Below are 19068 nucleotides of genomic sequence, written 5' to 3' on the forward strand. Positions count from 1 at the left end.
TACCAGGTATTCAGAATTGTCATATTACACGAGATTTCCTAATAGTATAAAGAGTTTAACAATTACTCAAAGGTAATTTACTTCCTCTATCTGGAAGCTTTAATATGAATTCTTCTCATTTTATGATTTTATAAATGCATTACTAGGGTTGAATCTACCTTTCACAGTAGGATAAAATTAATTTTGCTAATTTATGGTTCAATATATTATGCAAACACAGTTATGTTCTATGTATAAAGTAGGATATTAATGAAGTAAAGGTCCCAGTTGCCATCTTTTGGGAACATTACTTTATACTCTTATAATTACTTTTTTTTTCTTACCAGGAAAAATCTTCTGGGAGGAAAGAATGCCTTTTGGATTGTGGGTTAGTAAAGGTCTGTCCATAAACTACCAAAGAATTTTGTGATTTGAAAGTGAAAATTGTATTATTCATTATTAATACATTCCTGGTAAAATGATGTTGCTATGAGATTTTTGTAATATGTGCATAAAGTTATTGCAGACCTATGGCACACAATTTATGTGTGAACATAAATTGAAACATTCAATTCAAATGAACATTCACTGTTAATCTGACGAAGTGTTGTACATAAAAGCATATCCTTTTAATAACATTTATTACTAGGCACTATCTGGATACTGACTTTTGTTATTTTCTGTAGGGAGATTCAATTTCTCATAAGCATGCCTATGTCTGCAGCAGTCCCAAAGAGCTATTACAGAGTAGCCCCACTGAACACAAATGGATGTACATCTTGGGTTCATTCTCGTATCCTGCTTTCATGGCAAAAGACAAAAGTGAACACCCATGCGTGGAATGTCAGAGCAGCAGGACTGGAAAATGACTTAGTAATATAATCTTAAACATCTGATTAATACACCCCTCTTCCCTTCACTATTCTTGATATACATGTCCTCCATCCCATACCCAACCTAGTTGTTCCAGTTTGTAAGTGGTGCTTTGCTTCTACTGGAACAAAATATCATGTAGGTAATTTAGGACACTGTAGGGGCAATCTTGAGGATAATTTGAGTGGAGACAGCAATTTATTTACCTCCAAATGGTGTGGCAAATTTGGTTTTGAAATACCGCTTCCACATTAAATTAGACTAGACTAGACTAGACTAGACTAGACTAGACTAGACTAGACTAGACTAGAATAGAACAGAACAGAATAGAATAGAATAGAATAGAATAGAATAGAATAGAATAGAATAGAATAGAATAGAATAGAATTCTTTATTGGCCAAATGTGATTGGACACACAAGGAATTTTCCTAGGTGCATACTCTCTCGGTGTACATAGAAGAAAAGATACATTTGTCAAGAATCATAGGGTACAACACTTAATGATAGTCATAGGGAAACAGTCAATATAAATCTTAAGGATACCAGCAACAAGGTTAGTCATACAGTCATAAGTGGGAGAGATGGGTGATAGGAACGATGAGAAGATTAATAGTAATGCAGACTTAGTAACTAGTTTGACAGTGTTGAGGGAATTATTTGTTTAGCAGAGTGATGGCGATTGGGAAAAAACTTCTTGTGTCTTAGTTGTGTAGTGTTCTATAGCGTCATTTTGAGGGTAGGAACTGAAAATGTTTATGTTTATGTGTAAATATTTTCACAGCCCTCTTTTTGACCTGTGCAGTATATAGGTCCTCAATGGAAGGCAAGTTGGTAGTAATTGTTTTTTCTGCAGTTCTAATTATCTAATTATAAATTACTGAACTTAGTGTTTCCATGATCCTTGTGACATTAGCTGAGAGGCCAGATATGTGCTTTTTTTTCTCTTTATATTGCAAAAATGTCATGAATATATAATTCATGCATAATGGCAAATAATTTACAATCTTAAAGAGGGAGTTGGAAAGTAGTGTCATTTATATTGTTATATTGCTTTTGCTATCATTACTTAATTTTAATATCATATTACGTTATTGTCAACTTGTTTGTTTACCTTTGGGCTTTCTGGCTATTTACAATAAAAAGCAAATACTGATTCAGTAATATGAGCATTACCTTTGATATGTTAAAGACTATAGTTTGCTTAAAGCTGTGGCAATACAACTCTAGAGGAAGTATATTTTACATCTTGGCATTTCTGTATGTCATCAATAATGTTTGCAACTGCAGTGATAATTATTAAGCTGGTTTTAATGTAGATCTGATTTTCCTTCAAGGTTAAGGATGAAAAAGCCTAATACCTTGTACAGCTTTTAAAGTTCATCTTACATGGGAGTTAGAATAAGGAGGAAATGCTGCAACACTGGAATAGCTAAGGAACTCATTTCTTGGAGACAGAATGAAATCTATACTACGGAAATAAAATATTGCCAGGAAATGTTTTTTTGAAGACTGAGTGTGAGTGAGGAAAGCTCTATTAAGACACAAAGAAAATAAAGCAATAAGTCCTGCAATAGTACAAGGGAACATGAGAGGATGAGAGATAACCATAGAAATTGTAGAGAATACATAGGATGTCCTTGGTGGACACAGGGAAGTTTGATTACTAAAGCAAGCAAAAGAGAAACACTGCTAAAATCCAGACACTGATATCTCAAATAGACAGTCCCCTAATTCACATTAATATTAAAAAGGGAAGAGGGGTGTATTAATCAGATGTTTAAGATTATATTACTAAGTCATTTTCCAGTCCTGCTGCTCTGACATTCCACGCATGGGTGTTCACTTTTGCTTTGCTAGAGACTGAGTGTACAAAGTTTTTCCGTTGGTCTAGCCCAGTGGTTCTCAACCTTCCTAATGCCGCGACCCTTTAATACAGTTCCTCATGTTGTGGTGACCCCCAACCAGGGGTGGCTTCTAAATTTCTTTTACTACTGGTTCTGTGGGCGTGGCTTATTTTGTGGGCGTGGCTTGGAGGTCATGTGACTGGGTGGGTGTGGCTACCTGGTCATGTGACCGAGTGGCCATGGCTATGTGTATAGAGACTACTCAGAGGGCTGAAAAAAGTCATTTCTGGCAGGTCCTCGCACTTTTGACTGGTCCTCACACTTATGACCATCCTCACATTTATGCCTGTGCAGCATTCTTACCAACCATGTCACTCATTTCACAACTGCTTCTCTTCAACATGGTATAAGATAGGGCAAAAAACGTAAAATGTGAGGACAGTCGTAAATTCGAGGACTGGTCAAAAGTGCGAGGACCAGTCAAAAATAACTTTTTCAGCCCTCTGAGTAGTCCATATGCATAAAAGGATACAGCAATAGAGAGAGATGAAGGAAGGGAAGGGAAATTAGAATAGGAGTGAAGGTAAGAGAGGGAGGAAGAGAGGAGGAGAAGGAGAAAGAAGAAGTAGGGAGAAGAAGAGGGGGGGAAGAGAAAGTAAGTAAGAAAGAAAAGACAGAAGTGGTAGGTTTGAGGAGAAAGATTGCTGTACAATAAAAAAGATGAAAGGGAAGAAAGCCAACCCCAAACAAATATAAAGATATTAAGATAAAGAATGAATTGTTAAACTTTAAAGAATAAAAGAGAACAATAGGAATAAATAGCAATAATTAGAAACACACATACAAACATACAACGTATTTTCTTTGAACAGAGTATTTGGCCGGTCCACAAATTTAAACAGTTGTAGGAGGTTAGCACCCACCCCTTTCCTAGAAGAATGAAATATTTTGGGAAATATTAAAAAGGCAGAATATTATATTTCCCTACCTGGATGAGAAATGGAGAAGCATATTTTACAGACAAAGCAGCTCCCACCTTCCTGCCCCCCACCCTTTGTTAATGGGCCAGAGGCAGAAAGTCAATCCTTTGTCAAAGGACATTTGCAACACAATAGCAACAGAAACTAACACAATGGGCCCCATCAAGCCATGTGATCCTGTCCACCATTAAAACATCTTTCCAAGCAGTCTCCATGTTTCCAGTGTCTTTTTCCCCACTTGGAGCAGAACCCAGAAGGATATTTTTTCCAACACAGTATTTAGTCATTTCAATTAAATTTACAATTTCTATATTTCCTTTTTACCATATTTATTCCTCATCTATTTTTTAAAAAAACCAATATTACCCTTCATCCTCATCTCTAATCTTAATCAAATTCAATTTTTCCCTTCTATTCTATATTATACCCCTTCGCATTGTCATCTATTTTTATATCCATTTTATATCCATCCTCACATTGGTTAATTATGTAATACAATTGTTTAATACAAATTCAACATTTTAATATAAATCAATTAGTTATATAACTATCTTTTTTGTACATTTATCAATATGAACATGAATATTCCAATTATTTCCATGCAATCCAATTTCTTACAAATCAATTAATTATATTTACCAATAATAATAAACCAAATAATTTCCCCCATATATTCCTCCAAACCACAATTTAACCATTTCTGCTTTCAACACAATATACAATTAATAGTATCTCAATTATTACAATTCCCTAGTTAAATAGAGCTTTTTTTCTTTTGTGTTTTAAAATCTTGAACCTCCTCTTGCCCTAAATTTCCCATTGTTTGCAGTTTTGTACCTACCTTTTTTGGTGAGGAAAAAGAAAAAGAAATCTCTCTGCCTCATTTTGTCACATTGCAGCTAAGACCCTGCTTTCGCTTTCTCTTTTCAGCATAACTTGCTCCAGGAATTTACCTCTTTGCAGCTAGCTCTTTGAAGCCCCACGGCAAGAATTTAAAGTTTTTTTTTCCCTCTAGCCATCAGCTGGGACTCAGAGGCAGCAATAGATTGGGAGTGGGCGGGGTAAGCGAATGGCGACCGGGCGATCCAACAGAGGCAGAGGGTGAAGGTGAGTGAAGACGTGGGGGGGGGCAAGAGAGGGCTTTGGCAACCCCTGTGAAATGGCCGTTCGACCCCCAAAGGGGTCGCGACCCCCAGGTTGAGAACCGCTGGTTTAGCCACATCCCCTGCTCCTGAGCTTCAGTCTTTTCACTCAGTCTAGCTGAAGAGACTTGAGTTGGATTTCTCTGACATTGTCAGTTTTCTCATTTGGTTTATTTGGACTGTGATTTCTTGGACTTGGTTATCTCGGACTCATTTTTTGGACTTTACAGGTAGGGCTGCACAACATGAATTTACAGTTGCTGGCGGTGTGATTAGCATGCCTGGGGCCCCAGTTCACTTCCACCACTCAGAATTTTAAAACAAGCAGCTTGCTGGAGGTCTGCCTCTCTTGAGGCAGCTCCGTGCCTTTGATTGCTGCTGCTGGTGTGCTGGTTCCCTGGCTTGCTGGCACAACCGCCACATCACCACCCCCGCAGCCCTATCCTTAACAGCTCCAGAGTCACTGCCTGGCAAGCCAGGGCAAATTCCGTGTCCAGGAACTCACTTTGCAGCACTGGGAAGGCAATTTAAGCCTTTGTGCCATTTTTGACAGTAGGCCGCGGCGGCGCTGAGGACCAGTCCCTCGCTCGCGCCTGCCATTTATTATTATTATTATTATTATTATTATTATTATTATTATTATTATTTAGACTTCTACATCGCTTCATAGTGCTTTACAGCCCTCTCTAAGTGGTTTACAAAGTTTACAAAGTTAGCATATAGCATATTGCATATTAGCATATTGCATTAGAATTAGCATATTGCCCCCAAAAATCTGGCTCCTCATTTTTACCCACCTTGGAAGGATGGAAGACTGAGTCAACCTTGAGCCAGTGAGATTTGATCTGCTGACCTGCTGAACTAGCTGCAGTACTGCACTCTAACCACTGTGCCACCTTGGCTCATTTTGTTTTTGTTTCAAGCTGCGGCAGCGAATTTGGAAGCTTTGAAGTTTTCAGGCCTTATTGAACTGCCACGGGCTCTGGGACTTGATCTAAGCTGAGCCTTGCAAAGCAGCGTGCATTAGGGGCTCTGTCCCTCCTGCGCCTGGTTCCTGCTGCTGCTGCTACAGCTGGTTTCTCCCTCCTGTGACAGCCCTCAGGAGACAAGTGGTTTTCGAAGACAGTGCCGCCATTTTGATAGCTCGAGGAGGAAAGGTGATTGAAGCCAAGTCCATTTGGCTGTTTCTCCAACAGCACTAATTTGAGGGTGATCCTAGAAAGGGTCTGGGTCTCTCTCTTTCTAATTCCTTAAATTGGGCTAATGACTTTGTATTTGGACAAGTCTAGTCTATTTGGTTTTATTGTGCTGTCTTCTGGATCACGAAGTCATGGCAGATTCTGCCCTGTCTTCTGACATTGAACATGAGCCTACCGCCCCCCAAGGTGCACAAAGCGAAGCATTCGGCTTCTCAGTGATCCAAGGCGGCATCCAAAAGCAAATTGATTAAGGATAAGGCCTCAACCTTTAAGCCTTCTAAAAGGGCCATGGGGGATGACAAGGACGCAGAAAGGCATCACAAGGCATTGGAATGTCAGTTTGACAAAGTTAGTAAGCAGGCACAAGTTTCTGTTCCTTTGGGGGACTCAGCCAGGGCTGATGTTTTCCAGGTGCAGCCTGAGGTGAATCCTTTGGCACCTGGCGAGGTGGCCACTGGACACCGGCAGTTAGTGGGATTGGTCTGTGACACCCCTTCAACATTGTCTCTAGGGCAATTGGAGGGTGGTCCCGGATCTTCTGGAGCTGCATTTGTCATCATTAGGAGGGAATGCTGCATGCAGAACAGATTGTCTAAAACTGGTAAAGTGTTCTATGCTTTCTTTATCTTATGAAAAAGTATATCATCCCATAATGATGATATGTAGGTGATGTAGGTCAATATCCATGTGATTGTCCAGTGATAACATGGCCTAAGGAAGACAGTGACTGAGATTTTAAATGGTGTAAATAGTAAAGAGCAGCAAATTAAAGAAATGCATTTTCATTGCCTTTTTTCACCAGGTGATATTTGTTTGTAGGCCGCATATAAAAATGAAATATAATTAATATTAAATATTAAATATGATGTCTAGTAGAATAATAGTGAAAAAGCCTGTGGGGATGAGAAAAATGTAAGACTGATTTCAACATGAAACGACACTGATAGTATGTTATACTGTTTATAAAAAGGAAGAGATAGTTGGAAAAAAAAGCAATGATTCAGATTAAAAGATGGAGAAAAAAATGCAAAGCAGTATTGATTGAAATTTTAAGGAAATGAAGAGATAAATGGGCCTCCAATAGCATAAATAGTTTTCAAAATGAAAATAAAGAGATGATTGTGGTGAAATTGAAGTGAGAGAATGTTGGATAGACCATTCTGGAAATTTTGCTTGGGAATGGTAGATATATATCAAAGAGTAGAATTGAAACTATAAATTCAGTATCCCAGAAGGAAAAACCTGATAAAAAGTAATGAATGCTGTGAGAATATTGAAAAATAGCAAGACTAAAGTAAGATAAGTGAATATAAAAATATATGTGCAGTTTCCTTATGGAAAAGTTTTGCACTTGTTTAATGTGTATGTGCATTTGTAAATTGTATCCCAGTTTAGAACTGGAAGAATATCATTATTTAACTATCATTATTGTTCCTTGATTTTTTTTTTCTTAAAGTGAATACTGGGGGTGATTTGGGTATTAGGTGTGCCTGAGAATGTATTTGGCAAACTTCTGATTGGAAAATTCAGGAGGTAACATGAACAGAATTTGGAAAATACAGTTTCCAAACTTCTAAACCTGTTTCCAATACAGGTTTATTCCAGTCTAAGTATGCAGATGAGATTTTGTTCTTAGGAGATCATTGAGAAATGAATGGACGTAAAAATTGGGAAGTTGTAAAACATGGTGGATTATAAATGAATTTCTGTATCAAAACAAAACAAAATGAAAATAAATAAAAATGAATAAAATGAATGGGTCACAATTGTTGAAATTGTTTCATTTCCATTGAAAGTCCTTAAATTTGTTAGTTTATTTTTTAAAAAGTCTGTAGGCTCTATCTTGGAAAAACCTGGAAGAGCCAGGTTGGGAACAGATTGTTCTGAAGAAAATTTATTTATGAGGTAGTAATCAACACCAATTTTATGATAGATAATAAATCAAGGCATTTGAGAAAGTTTAATTTTCATCAGGTTTACATGAGTGAAAGGAATTAAATATTCTTTTTAGTATATTCCAATCTGAGGGAAAAATAGCTTCCTGTCTTTTTATTAAATAATATTCAAACATGGTTTAGATTCTATTATATACACAAGGATTTGTATAATTTAATTTGAATATATATGGTCACAAAATGGTTTGTTTGATTCTGCCTTAGCATGTGTGAACTCAGACACAATGAGATTTGGCCTTTAATAAATGGGTGGCACTGTAGGTTTAGAAAGAGACATATTTTTCACTTTCACATTATTTACATGAATTGCAGTACCCCAAGGCTATATAGTAATCTTGCTTCCTCCACCCAAAATAATAATAATAATGGCACCCAGTTTTGTAAAGATTGCAAAATGGCATGAAGCATTGCTTTTCTGTCAGCAGCTTAGTTTAAAGAGTTATTACACATTCCGTTCATTTGAACCGAATAGAATTCTTATTTTCTCTGAATAACTTTCTGGGAAAGACAAAAAGTTTGGTTAAAAACATCCACCTTTAGTATTTTGTTCTTAACCTGTGTGACATTCTGATGAAATATTGTTGGAAACAAAAATTCTACAGAAAATAAAATAAAATATACTGACTTTTCAGAAAAATGAGAGCATAATGATTAAATAATAATAATAATAATAATAATATTATTTCTATACCGCCCTTCTCCCGAAGGACTCAGGGCGGTGTACAGCCTGTTTAAAAACACAAACAAAACAACAATATAAAATTTAAAATAATTAAATAAACATATAAATCTATTATAATCACCGGAATTAATAATTTTTGATAAACAAAAAGTTAGGCTGAAAATTTTTAGCAAGGATACCCAGCATATAATATGTAGCTAATAAAATATTTTTGTCTCCAGTCTTACCCATTAGATGGCAGTCTTCAAACAATGCTAGGAAGATAATGCTTGCGATGAAACTGCTTCCTCATAGTCTGAGATTAGCTGTTTTCAAAGGAAATGATACAAACATTTTTGCTTTACTTAAGGGACAAAGTAGTACTTTATATTTAATAGTAATACATTTAAGGAAAGTAGTATAGTTAAGGATAAATAATGTACACCAAAATGTATACATATGTATAGGATAATGTTCAATACTGACGGATAATATCTATCATCCTCTTTGTTCCCTTCATATGTGCATAATTGTAATTGAAATTGGTATTTTAAATCTGCTTGTTCCAGGATATATTCTCTAAATTGCCTAGAGTTATTGGATTGAGTAGCAGATGCATTTAAAAACAAATTAATAAACCAATGTCTCTTAGAAAATATATAGAAAGCTCAATGCAAAGACAGATGCATATTGCATATTGACAGCCAGATGATAGCTGTCAATGTGTAATAAGTTTGTGAGTGTGTGTGTAGACATATAGATATATAAAGATAGATACATATTTATAGATTCAAAATTTCCTGCATGAATTCATAATGTGAATGGTAGGAAAGATTTATGTCCCAGCAGTTGATTTCATAAATTTATAAAAGCAAAGGACTAAATCCAGTATCCATCTAGAAAGCTATGGGTAACATTCACTGGTCCCTACCATTCAGATACGAACATTTGAAAAGTGAGTAATACTACTTAACATGACTGGATAAGTAAGGTTGCTAGGAACTGTTCATAATATAGCATCTCTCTTGGAATATAAAAGAAATAATTTTAAAATCCTTATATCTAAGATATCATACAAAAATAGGTAACTCTTTATCCTAGAAATATTCAAAAATTCAGTTTAGTACAATCCATTTAGTAGCCTAATCTGCAGCAAATTCAGCTATACCTCAACAAATTCAAGTCTGACCCTCAACTAAGCCAGGAACTGGTTGCAACAGTCATGAAAATAAAGGAATACTGAGTTTTATAGCAATTTTAACATTTAGTGCAAAATTCTTCTATGAAAGTATACCTAATCTTACAATGTGAGATTGTGGATAATGTTTATTTAAAGTAAGAGAAACTTTAAGGGAGTATTACAGAAAACATCCTGACATTAATAGCAATTTTACAATGATCAAGTAGATGGTGAGCTCCCATTTATGTTCAAGTGAAGTGGGGACAGCCATTTGGCAGGGACAACTTAGGTCTAACTATCTTGTTCCAATTCTGTGTTTTTATTAAATAGCAAGAATCTTACATGAGAGTAGAAAATTACAGACATACAATTTAGGTTCAAGCAAAATTAATAACTTCATTAACTTAAATTAACAACCTGGCTGCAGCTTGGAAAATTCTAGTTTCAGGTTCAAGAATAAGACAATGATTGGTGCCTCAGTTAAAAAATAGTAATAATCCCTGAGATTATTAAAAGTAGTTGAATCTTATTGTTTTATCCTAGATAAAATTGAATGTTAATGGATGGGGGTGGGGAATCTGAAATAATGTGTTTTGTTATGAATTAATTCTTCCTATAGTTAATGGGATAATACATAAGTTATCTTTATGTAGCTTTCAAAAATAGAATTCACGTTTGAGAGGTAGATCCGGGTTCTGTTGAAAATTTAATATTGTCTTGTTTCAAAGAATAAAATATTGAGTTAAATGAAGCATATTTGAACACATTTAAATGCAATGTTTATTTTTCTTACAAAACAACACTGCTACGAAAGTCTCTTCTTTTGTCTCTTACTGAATCCAGAAGCATCAAACTATGTTGAAATATTGGTTTCTTTATTAATAAAATAAAGATGGATCCACTTGACTAATGGTTAGGATTTTCCTTTTACTATAAAATAATCCATTAAAATTTGTATGAGTGACAGCCATTTCCACCATCTCACTTGCCTTCATTGTCCTCATATGTAACTTTTTACATTTTTCATAACTTGCCAAATTGTGGTCATAATAATTTGATCACTCCATGCAATATTTTATAAGTCAGAAATTCCAGTTTATAAAATATGTTTCTTTCTAATTATTCAGCATGGGTGGCTTGTTTCTTGGCAATCAGATGAAATATTGTCTTAGAAGCAGATATGTAGGACCAGACCAGATATCCTTTTGAAAAGAGACTCTAAGTTTAACTAAATAAGTAATATTTTGATGGAGAGCATTAACTCATAAGCAAGACTTTGCAACTTTTTTCTTCAATTTTCTTAGGTGGTAGAAAGCAGCTAATAATAGGAACATCCATTTAAACTGTTGGCAAAGGGGAGAACTCTAATTTGTCCCTTTATTTACATTGTTTATTTTTATTAATTTATTTATTTTTCACATTTCTGTATGCCCTCTCCCTCAAAGAGGAGCTTTGAGGCCTGTACAGTTAAATGCATTTGAAATAAAAATCATTGTTTAGAATCATTTTAGTAAAATAAAATTTTAGTAAAATATTTTAAAATACTATTTTCTATTAACTTAATTACATTCCTTAAATTCTAATTACAGAAAAAATTTATATTTATAAAATTCAGAAAAAATGCTGAAAGTACTAACTTGAAACCACATTTTAGTAAATTTATAATATATATATGTTCACTTGGTGACTTGAATTATATTTAAAGAAAGGAGCAGGGGCATATGGTCTACAAGCAGTGTTAAGGATATTGTTGTGTTACCAACCAGCAGAGTAAGTGCACAGAGAAACGGTACTGAGAGCAATGAATACAATACATACAACCTGGTTTAACAAAGCTTTTACTTTGTAGTGAAAAACAGTTGCATAGTCTTTAGTCAATCCAAGTCTTTAGCCATTCAAATCTGTCCGAAGTTACAGATATTTTCTTACCATACAAATAGCAGTTGGTAATAAACAGCAATTCAACGCTGGTAACAAATCACAATGGTAGCATATCCATCCGCGTCCTCACACATGACAGTAACAGTTCCAATCAACAGTTCCAGTCAAGCAGCAAGTCAAGCAATGATGAGAGCAGGTCCAACAATGACTATAGCTCGGCTTCCTTCTTATATACAGTTTACACTAGTAATTATCCACTTAAGATAAGTGAAGTCAGCAGTGCAATGACTCAACAGTACAATTATGATAATTGCAGTCAGCAGTTAGTCAGCAATCATTAGTCATTACAATGATAATAATAATAATAATAATAATAATAATAATAATAATAATAATAATAATAATAATAATAATAATAATTTTATTTCTATACCGCCCTTCTCCCGAAGGACTCAGGGCAGTGTACAGCCTATTTAAAAACACAAAACAAAACAACGATTAAAATTTAAAATCATTAAATAGATTAGGCTCCAATTAAAATCCCAGAAATTTAAAATACCCCAATTTAAAATTATTATGTTGATAGCCCAGCCTGGCAGAACAACAGGGTCTTCAGTGCGCAGCGAAACACCCGGAGGTCGGAGATCTTATGTATTTCCGGGGGCAGTTCATTCCACAGGGCTGGGGCTCCCACAGAGAAGGCCTTCCCCCTGGGTGTCGCCAGCTGACATAACTTGGCCGATGGCACCCTGAGGAGTCCCTCTCTGTGGGAGCGGACTGGTCGGTGGGAGGCTGTTGGTGGCAGAAGTCGGTCTCGAAGGTACCCGGGTCCTATGCCATGGAGCGCTTTAAAGGTGGTAACCAACACCTTGAATCACACCCGGAAAACCACTAGGAGCCAGTGCAGCTCGCGTAGGAGGGGTGTCATGTGGGTGCAACGAGTTGTGCCCATAACCACCCGCGCAGCCGCATTCTGGACCAGTTGGAGCCTCCGAGTGCTCTTCAAGGGGAGCCCCATGTAGAGAGCATTACAATAGTCCAACCAGGAGGTAACAAGGGCGTGAGTGACCGTGCGCAGGGCGTCCCGGTCCAGAAAGGGCTGCAACTGGCGAATCAGGTGAACCTGATAAAAGGCCCCCCTGGCCATGGCCGTCATATGCTCTTCTAAAGACAGCCGTGCATCCAGGAGGACACCCAGATTGCGAGCCCTCTCTGTGGGGGGCAAAGATTCACCCCCAATAGTCAGCGATGGCACCTGCTGACTATATCGGGGCGCCGGAAGCCACAGCCACTCGGTCTTGGAGGGGTTGAGTCTGAGCCTGTTCCTGTCCCACGGCCTCCAGGCAGCGGGACATCACATCAAGGGCATCGTTGGGGTGGCCTGGGGTGGAGATGTACAGCTGAGTATCATCAGCGTACAGATGACACTTCACCCCAAAACCACGGATGATCTCGCCCAGCGGCTTCACATAAATGTTGAACAGGACGGGTGAGAGGACCGACCCTTGCGGCACTCCCCATGCGAGACGCCTCGAGGTCGACCTCTGTCCCCCTGCCAACACAAACTGCGAGCGGTCGGAGAGGAAGGAGGAGAACCACCACAGAACGGTGCCCCCTATTTCTAACCCCCTCAACCGCTGCAGCATGATACCATGGTCGATGGTATCAAAAGCTGCTGAGAGATCTAATAGGACTAGGACAGAGGAGCAACCCCTGTCCCGAGCCCTCCAGAGATCATCCACCATGTGACCAATGCCGTTTCTGTGCTGTACCCCTGCCTGAAGCCCGACTGGTACGGGTCTAGATAGATAGCTTCATTCAGGTGCCGGGGAAGCTGTCGTGCCACCATGACTCAGCAGTACAATTACTCAGCATTACATCTTAGAGTTACAGAATACATTTAAAGTTATAGAACACATATATTGCCTGGACAACTTGTTAGGCTTACACCATATCCTAACAAGCAGGATCATTCTAGACTTTACAATGTGTCTAATTTGCAGTATTTCTACCACTTTCTTCATAATAGTTGCATCTGAGTTACTTAAAAATAAACTTTATCCATAAAACATCTGCCTTCATTAGAAAGCTTCTACTAATAGAACATGTTTAGGGAAAATCTAGATAAATTTATTGAGTGTAACTTTAGTTCCAACTCATAATTGTGGATGCTGACACGTGATTTATGCTGTGCCAAACTAGATATTTGGAGAAAGGGATCAGGATTGTATTAAATTATATTTATATTGTTGAAAATCAACACCAAACGTGAATGCGTGGAACAAACAAAATCCGTTCTCAGTCATTGGGAAGAATGACAAAGCATTAGAAAATACTGGAAAACAAACAATGAGGAGAGGGAGAGGATTAGCAGGCAAAGAAATCAAAAGAAGAAAGCAGATGAGCTAGGTTTTCCATTTGTTTTCCTTCTAAATTAATCTTCAAAACAATGCAAACAAACACACTCTTTCTAGAACATTCAGTGGGATTACTTAAGTCTTTACCAAGTCTCAGAAAAAATAACCTCTTATCTAAATTGGTTTAAATTTGACTTTCTGAAGTTATTCTAGCTAACTAGTGTCTATTAATGTCTGCAAAGTATGATTAAATACTTTAAAATGACAGCGCTAAAAAAAACTTTACCTTCAATCACCTGATAATAGCCACCATCATGACTTTTTGAGTGGCTCAATAATTTATCTTGCAAGCTATGGGCTTCCGGTTGATGTCGCAATGAGATTGGACATGAGTGGGTCTCCGCACTCCCGTGACAAGTTCTTCCTGTTGGTGGGCTCCGAAAGCCACCCTGTAGGGGTGGTGAAGCAAAAAGGGATGCCCTGTGAGGTTGTGGAGAGTCGTAACTCTCCTGTCTGACCTGGGGTTCTTTTTCCCACTCAGCCATGGCGAGGAGAAGAGGCAGCCTAAAGATGGCTGCCATGAAGCTGGGACAACCAAGGAACAACTAAGACTGGTGCTGGAGCAAAGTAGGTGAACAGTGACTGGAACTGGGGAAAAGGATTCCTTTTCACATAAAACCTAACCCAAGGAATAATTTAGAACTACTTGCTCAGACTTATTTGTTAAAGCTGTCGGCATTCCAGAAAACCCCCAACTCCAAGTAAAGACGCAGAAGCAAACATTTTTCCAAAGTTCTCGTTACTAGAATAGGCAAAGTGGCACATCTGGGAAAACCCGAATCTGAAAAGCCCGGGTTTTCCTTCAGTAAGTCAAAGCTCTCAAAACCATCCCCTTTCCCCCCCAATTGATCACATGCTCCAATCAACGTCCGTTCCATCTCAATCCAGCCCCCTGACCACTCCTTCTCCAGATGCTGAATCGCCCTGACCTTGACCGACAGGAAGAATGCTATTATGTCTACTAACAACCCCTCTCCTTAATCCCCCTCCTACTTTCCCACACGTGAGAAGGTGGCAGCATTGAAGCTTCTGGCCTAATATACTTCCAAAGCTGACAAAAGCGATGATTAAGCATTCCGAGAAAAATACTAGACCGGAAGGAAAAGATTTAAAGAGAGAAGAACAATAAATCTCTAAAAGTACAGAAAATTGGACTCTTAAACCGGGAAGATGTGGTAATGGGAAGGCATTTTAAAACGCTGGAATAATTTACTTTAAAAACCTATCCTGCTTCTGTAATTGAATTACAATTAAAATTACAATCAAAATAACTGAAATTAGACTGACTAGTGGCAACATGGAAATTTAAGTTGAGAGCGCCATCTGCTGACGAAAGGAAAATAGACAAGTCTGGGAATATTTATATGAAGGATTGTGAAAATATTTACTGGGTTTACTACTACTATTTACTACCCCAGGACTACTGGAGACTCAAATATGAGAACAAGAAAGTTATTTAATTAAAGTGACCCCTGAATGTTATGCTAGAAGATTGAATCTGTAAAGGGGACGTAAAGAGGCTTTTGATAACTTCTGGGACTATTTAAATGGAACTGATTGATTACCTATGGGATACAAAGAACTGTGATTAGTGTACTTTTTGAAGGGCTCTTGGACTACTGGACAAAAGTGGGATTTTTTAAAAACAAAATAAGATGCTTCATAAGGAAGAAATGAGTGAAACTTTGAAGGAGATGGTGTTGATTTTCCAAAGCACAAAGGACAGTATGGAGAAAAGATTTAAGGAGATTATGGAAAAAGTGGAAAATACTATACAAGGAATGATGAGTAAAGATCTAGACACTTAGAAAAGGGAGGAGCTAAAGAATGGAGGAAAAGAGAGAACCTAACAACCAGTGAACAAAAGAAGAAGACAAAGAGAGATGATAATAAAAATAACAGTGATTGATGAATTAAACCAGGGGGGAAATATTTTAAGAGAGTTGAAAAGAGAATTGGAGGTACAGGAAGGTTTTTGAATGGGAGATAGGGGTTTAGGCAGATACTTTGGAAGCTAGGCAGTGGAAGAGGGTAGAGATGGGAGAAATACTTAGATTGAATAGCCAAGAAGTAGATGCAAATAGAGATAAAGATCTAAGAGAGGAATATGGGAGGCAAGTCAAAAAAAGCATAGCAACTAAAGTACTGAAGTGGAACAATAGATAGAAAGGAAAGGATCTCTCTCTCTCTCTCTCTCTTTTGATGTTTTGCTTTTCTTTTCTTTTTCTTTTTCTTTCCCTTCTTTTTTAGAATGGTGACACAGTTAGACGTTAGGTAGAAATAAGAGTAGGGGAAAACATTTGCATATACATACCTTTATATAATGGAATAAAAGTAACAATAAAATGGGAAAACTAGAGATTGAATTATGGTACTATTAAGTATGTTTTAATAATATTGTGATTGGCATTGGAATAATATATTGAAACATTGAGCAATTAAAGAATGAAAACATACTTTAATATAAACGTGTATTACTATCAGAATTGTATAGATTTGATGATTGTAAAGAATATGATAAGAATAAGTTTGTATGTCTAAATAATACTAGGATTGGTATTAGAATTGTGTATTGAAATATTGAATAATGAAATAGTGAATGATTGTATCTTAATACAAATAGATGTAAAGAGTGAAATATGGGAGGTAAGCTAAAAATGAACAGGATTCAAAGCACCAAAGTGGGCGAGAGATGTTGAATAGAAAGAAAATGTCTTTTAATAAAAAGGTGACATGATTAAAATAGAATAAAAGAAGAGAGAGAGAAATAAGAAAAAGGGGGAATATTAGTGTATATATTTTTATATAACAAAGGCAATAACAAGAGGGAAGCTTAGAAATTGAATGGCAGTATTATTATGCATGATCAAATAATATGGTGAGTGTATTAGAGCAATAAACATGGAATAATTAAATGATGATAGACTATAACTTAATATAAATGTGTATTATTATTAGAAATATATAAATTGGTTGAATGTAATAACTAGTTTACTAGTTTTATTTGTTTTAGAATGTATGACACCCAGGTGCCACACTGTTCATGCATTGATATGTATATGTAAAATAAAATAAAAAACTTGAAACAAACAAACAAAAATTAATCTTGTAAACTATGGTCTTTATTTAACTGGATATTTCAAGAGGCTAAGATCAACTTTCAGCTCAACTTTCAAAGTTCAGATTATTTGCGTTATATGGCTAATTTGTTAACAGTTCACATTGACACAATTTTTTAAAATCTCACCTTCTTATCTAATCAAAATCTAATATAATTTTTTCCTCTAAAGTACCTATAGTACTTTAGAGTACTATAGGTACTCTATAAGGTATATAATAATATTTCTTGTGCAATGGGCTATACATATTTGAAACTGTATGTATGGGCAACTATATATATTTGATGCTTTCTCCATCATTATTTTGTGGGGAGGGGGCAGAGAGAATACTCTTCACTTGTGGACCTGAACTTTCATGCCTGACAGGAATATATAGTTTAGAAAGCAGTTTAGAAATGGATCTGGCTGTCCCTACATGCCTTGCTTTTGTTACTGTTATCCATTAATTATACTTCAACTTTGTCCCCATTTTAGGGTGTGTCATTGGTTTTGCCTACTTTAACATATTGTTGAGCATCATATTTGATATGTTGGGGAGGGGGTTGTGTGTATTTCTGTTCAGTTTATTTTTAAGAACCTAAGACCTATTTGTATAAGCAAGCATTCCCTTCCTACTTCTATACTTGCATGATTTTTTATGATAGTTGGTCTGGATTTATGAGAATTTAATTGCTATCTATAATTACATTTTATTAATGCTTTGACTGATATAACTTGTACTTGACATTTATTGCTATTCTCCCTTGAAGAGTCTTGCCAGAATGCATAAATTTGGAAATAACAAATGAATAAACCTAAATTTACAAAAAGCAATGAACCAAAAAGCAATGAACAGAATTAATGTATAAAATAACGTTTGCCCAAATTGAGTTTCAATACACTAGCACATATACCAGATATAGTATTATGAGCATCTTTATCTAACAATTAAGTGGGGGTGCATCTTTCTGGAAGTGGTTAATGGACTGAGATAGGAATCCCTATCGCTCCCCATGTGCATTTTGTTCCTTTCTTTTCATGTTTGTTAATTTTAAATAATTTAATGTCAGTATTTATTGTTTTTATGGTTTTATTGATTTTTAATGATTGTAAGCCATTTAGAATCACTTCCAGGTCAGATGGGCAGCATGTAAATTGAATAAACAAGCAAACAAATAAATAAAATCAGTTGCATTATACCAATTCCAACCTTGATTAGTTTGTTTTGAAATCAATCAAAGTTTGACATCTACTGTGGCTAAAAGTTATCCAGTCACATTAGAAATTACATCTGTAAGCAGCCTTATTTAGAGTAAACCCATTGAAATAAAGGGAGTAAACCTGTAAAAACTCTTACTTGGATTTATTTATTTTTTTTGAGAAGCCTGAAATTGTTCTACCAGCAATTGTGAAGTATGGGCACCATTTTTTCAAGGATTCAGATAAATTGGAACGCAGAAGGGAAACCTCAAGATGATCAACGGACTAGAACCAAAAACTTGTGAATAGGGATGCGACATGAATATTTTACAATAAGAATAAAATGCTGAGGGATTAAGTGATGGTTGTTTAAATATGTGAAAGGATGTCACACAAAAGAAGGTCATGCTGTTTTTTGTACCATTCCAGATTGCAGAACATGGAAGATTTCAATTTCAATTTCAGGAAGATAGATTTCATTTGAAAAATAAGAAAAAGAGCCAATCAATCAGAACAAATTGATTACAGAACTAATTAATCAGTGAAGTGATGGACTTGCCTTTTCCTTGGATGTATTCAAGTGGAGCCGGGTCTGTCCAGAAGTATATTGATTTGTATTTTTTCACTGAATAAAGGCAACCTAAATGGCAATTTTAGG

At 36.4% G+C, this 19068-nt stretch overlaps 1 protein-coding gene and 1 long non-coding RNA gene across 4 annotated transcripts in view; both read left to right on the forward strand.

The window, feature by feature from the left end:
- SOSTDC1 (sclerostin domain containing 1) overlaps nt 1–19068 on the forward strand; it is a 46174-nt gene that overhangs the window by 406 nt on the left and 26700 nt on the right. For all 3 annotated transcript variants that reach the window (XM_060685677.2, XM_060685675.2, XM_060685678.2), the window contains exon 2: nt 327–377. In XM_060685677.2, coding sequence (XP_060541660.2) covers nt 350–377 — 28 coding nt within the window. In that variant the 5' untranslated portion in view covers nt 327–349. The remainder of the gene's footprint in view (nt 1–326; nt 378–19068) is intronic.
- Nucleotides 4383–19059, forward strand: LOC117655242 (uncharacterized). The gene is made up of 2 exons (XR_004588603.3): nt 4383–4784; nt 18840–19059. It is a non-coding gene; the product is annotated as an uncharacterized LOC117655242 (long non-coding RNA).

Source organism: Pantherophis guttatus, chromosome 4, assembly GCF_059756535.1.
Source record: "Pantherophis guttatus breed Tessera chromosome 4, ASM5975653v1, whole genome shotgun sequence".
NCBI lineage: Eukaryota > Metazoa > Chordata > Lepidosauria > Squamata > Colubridae > Pantherophis > Pantherophis guttatus.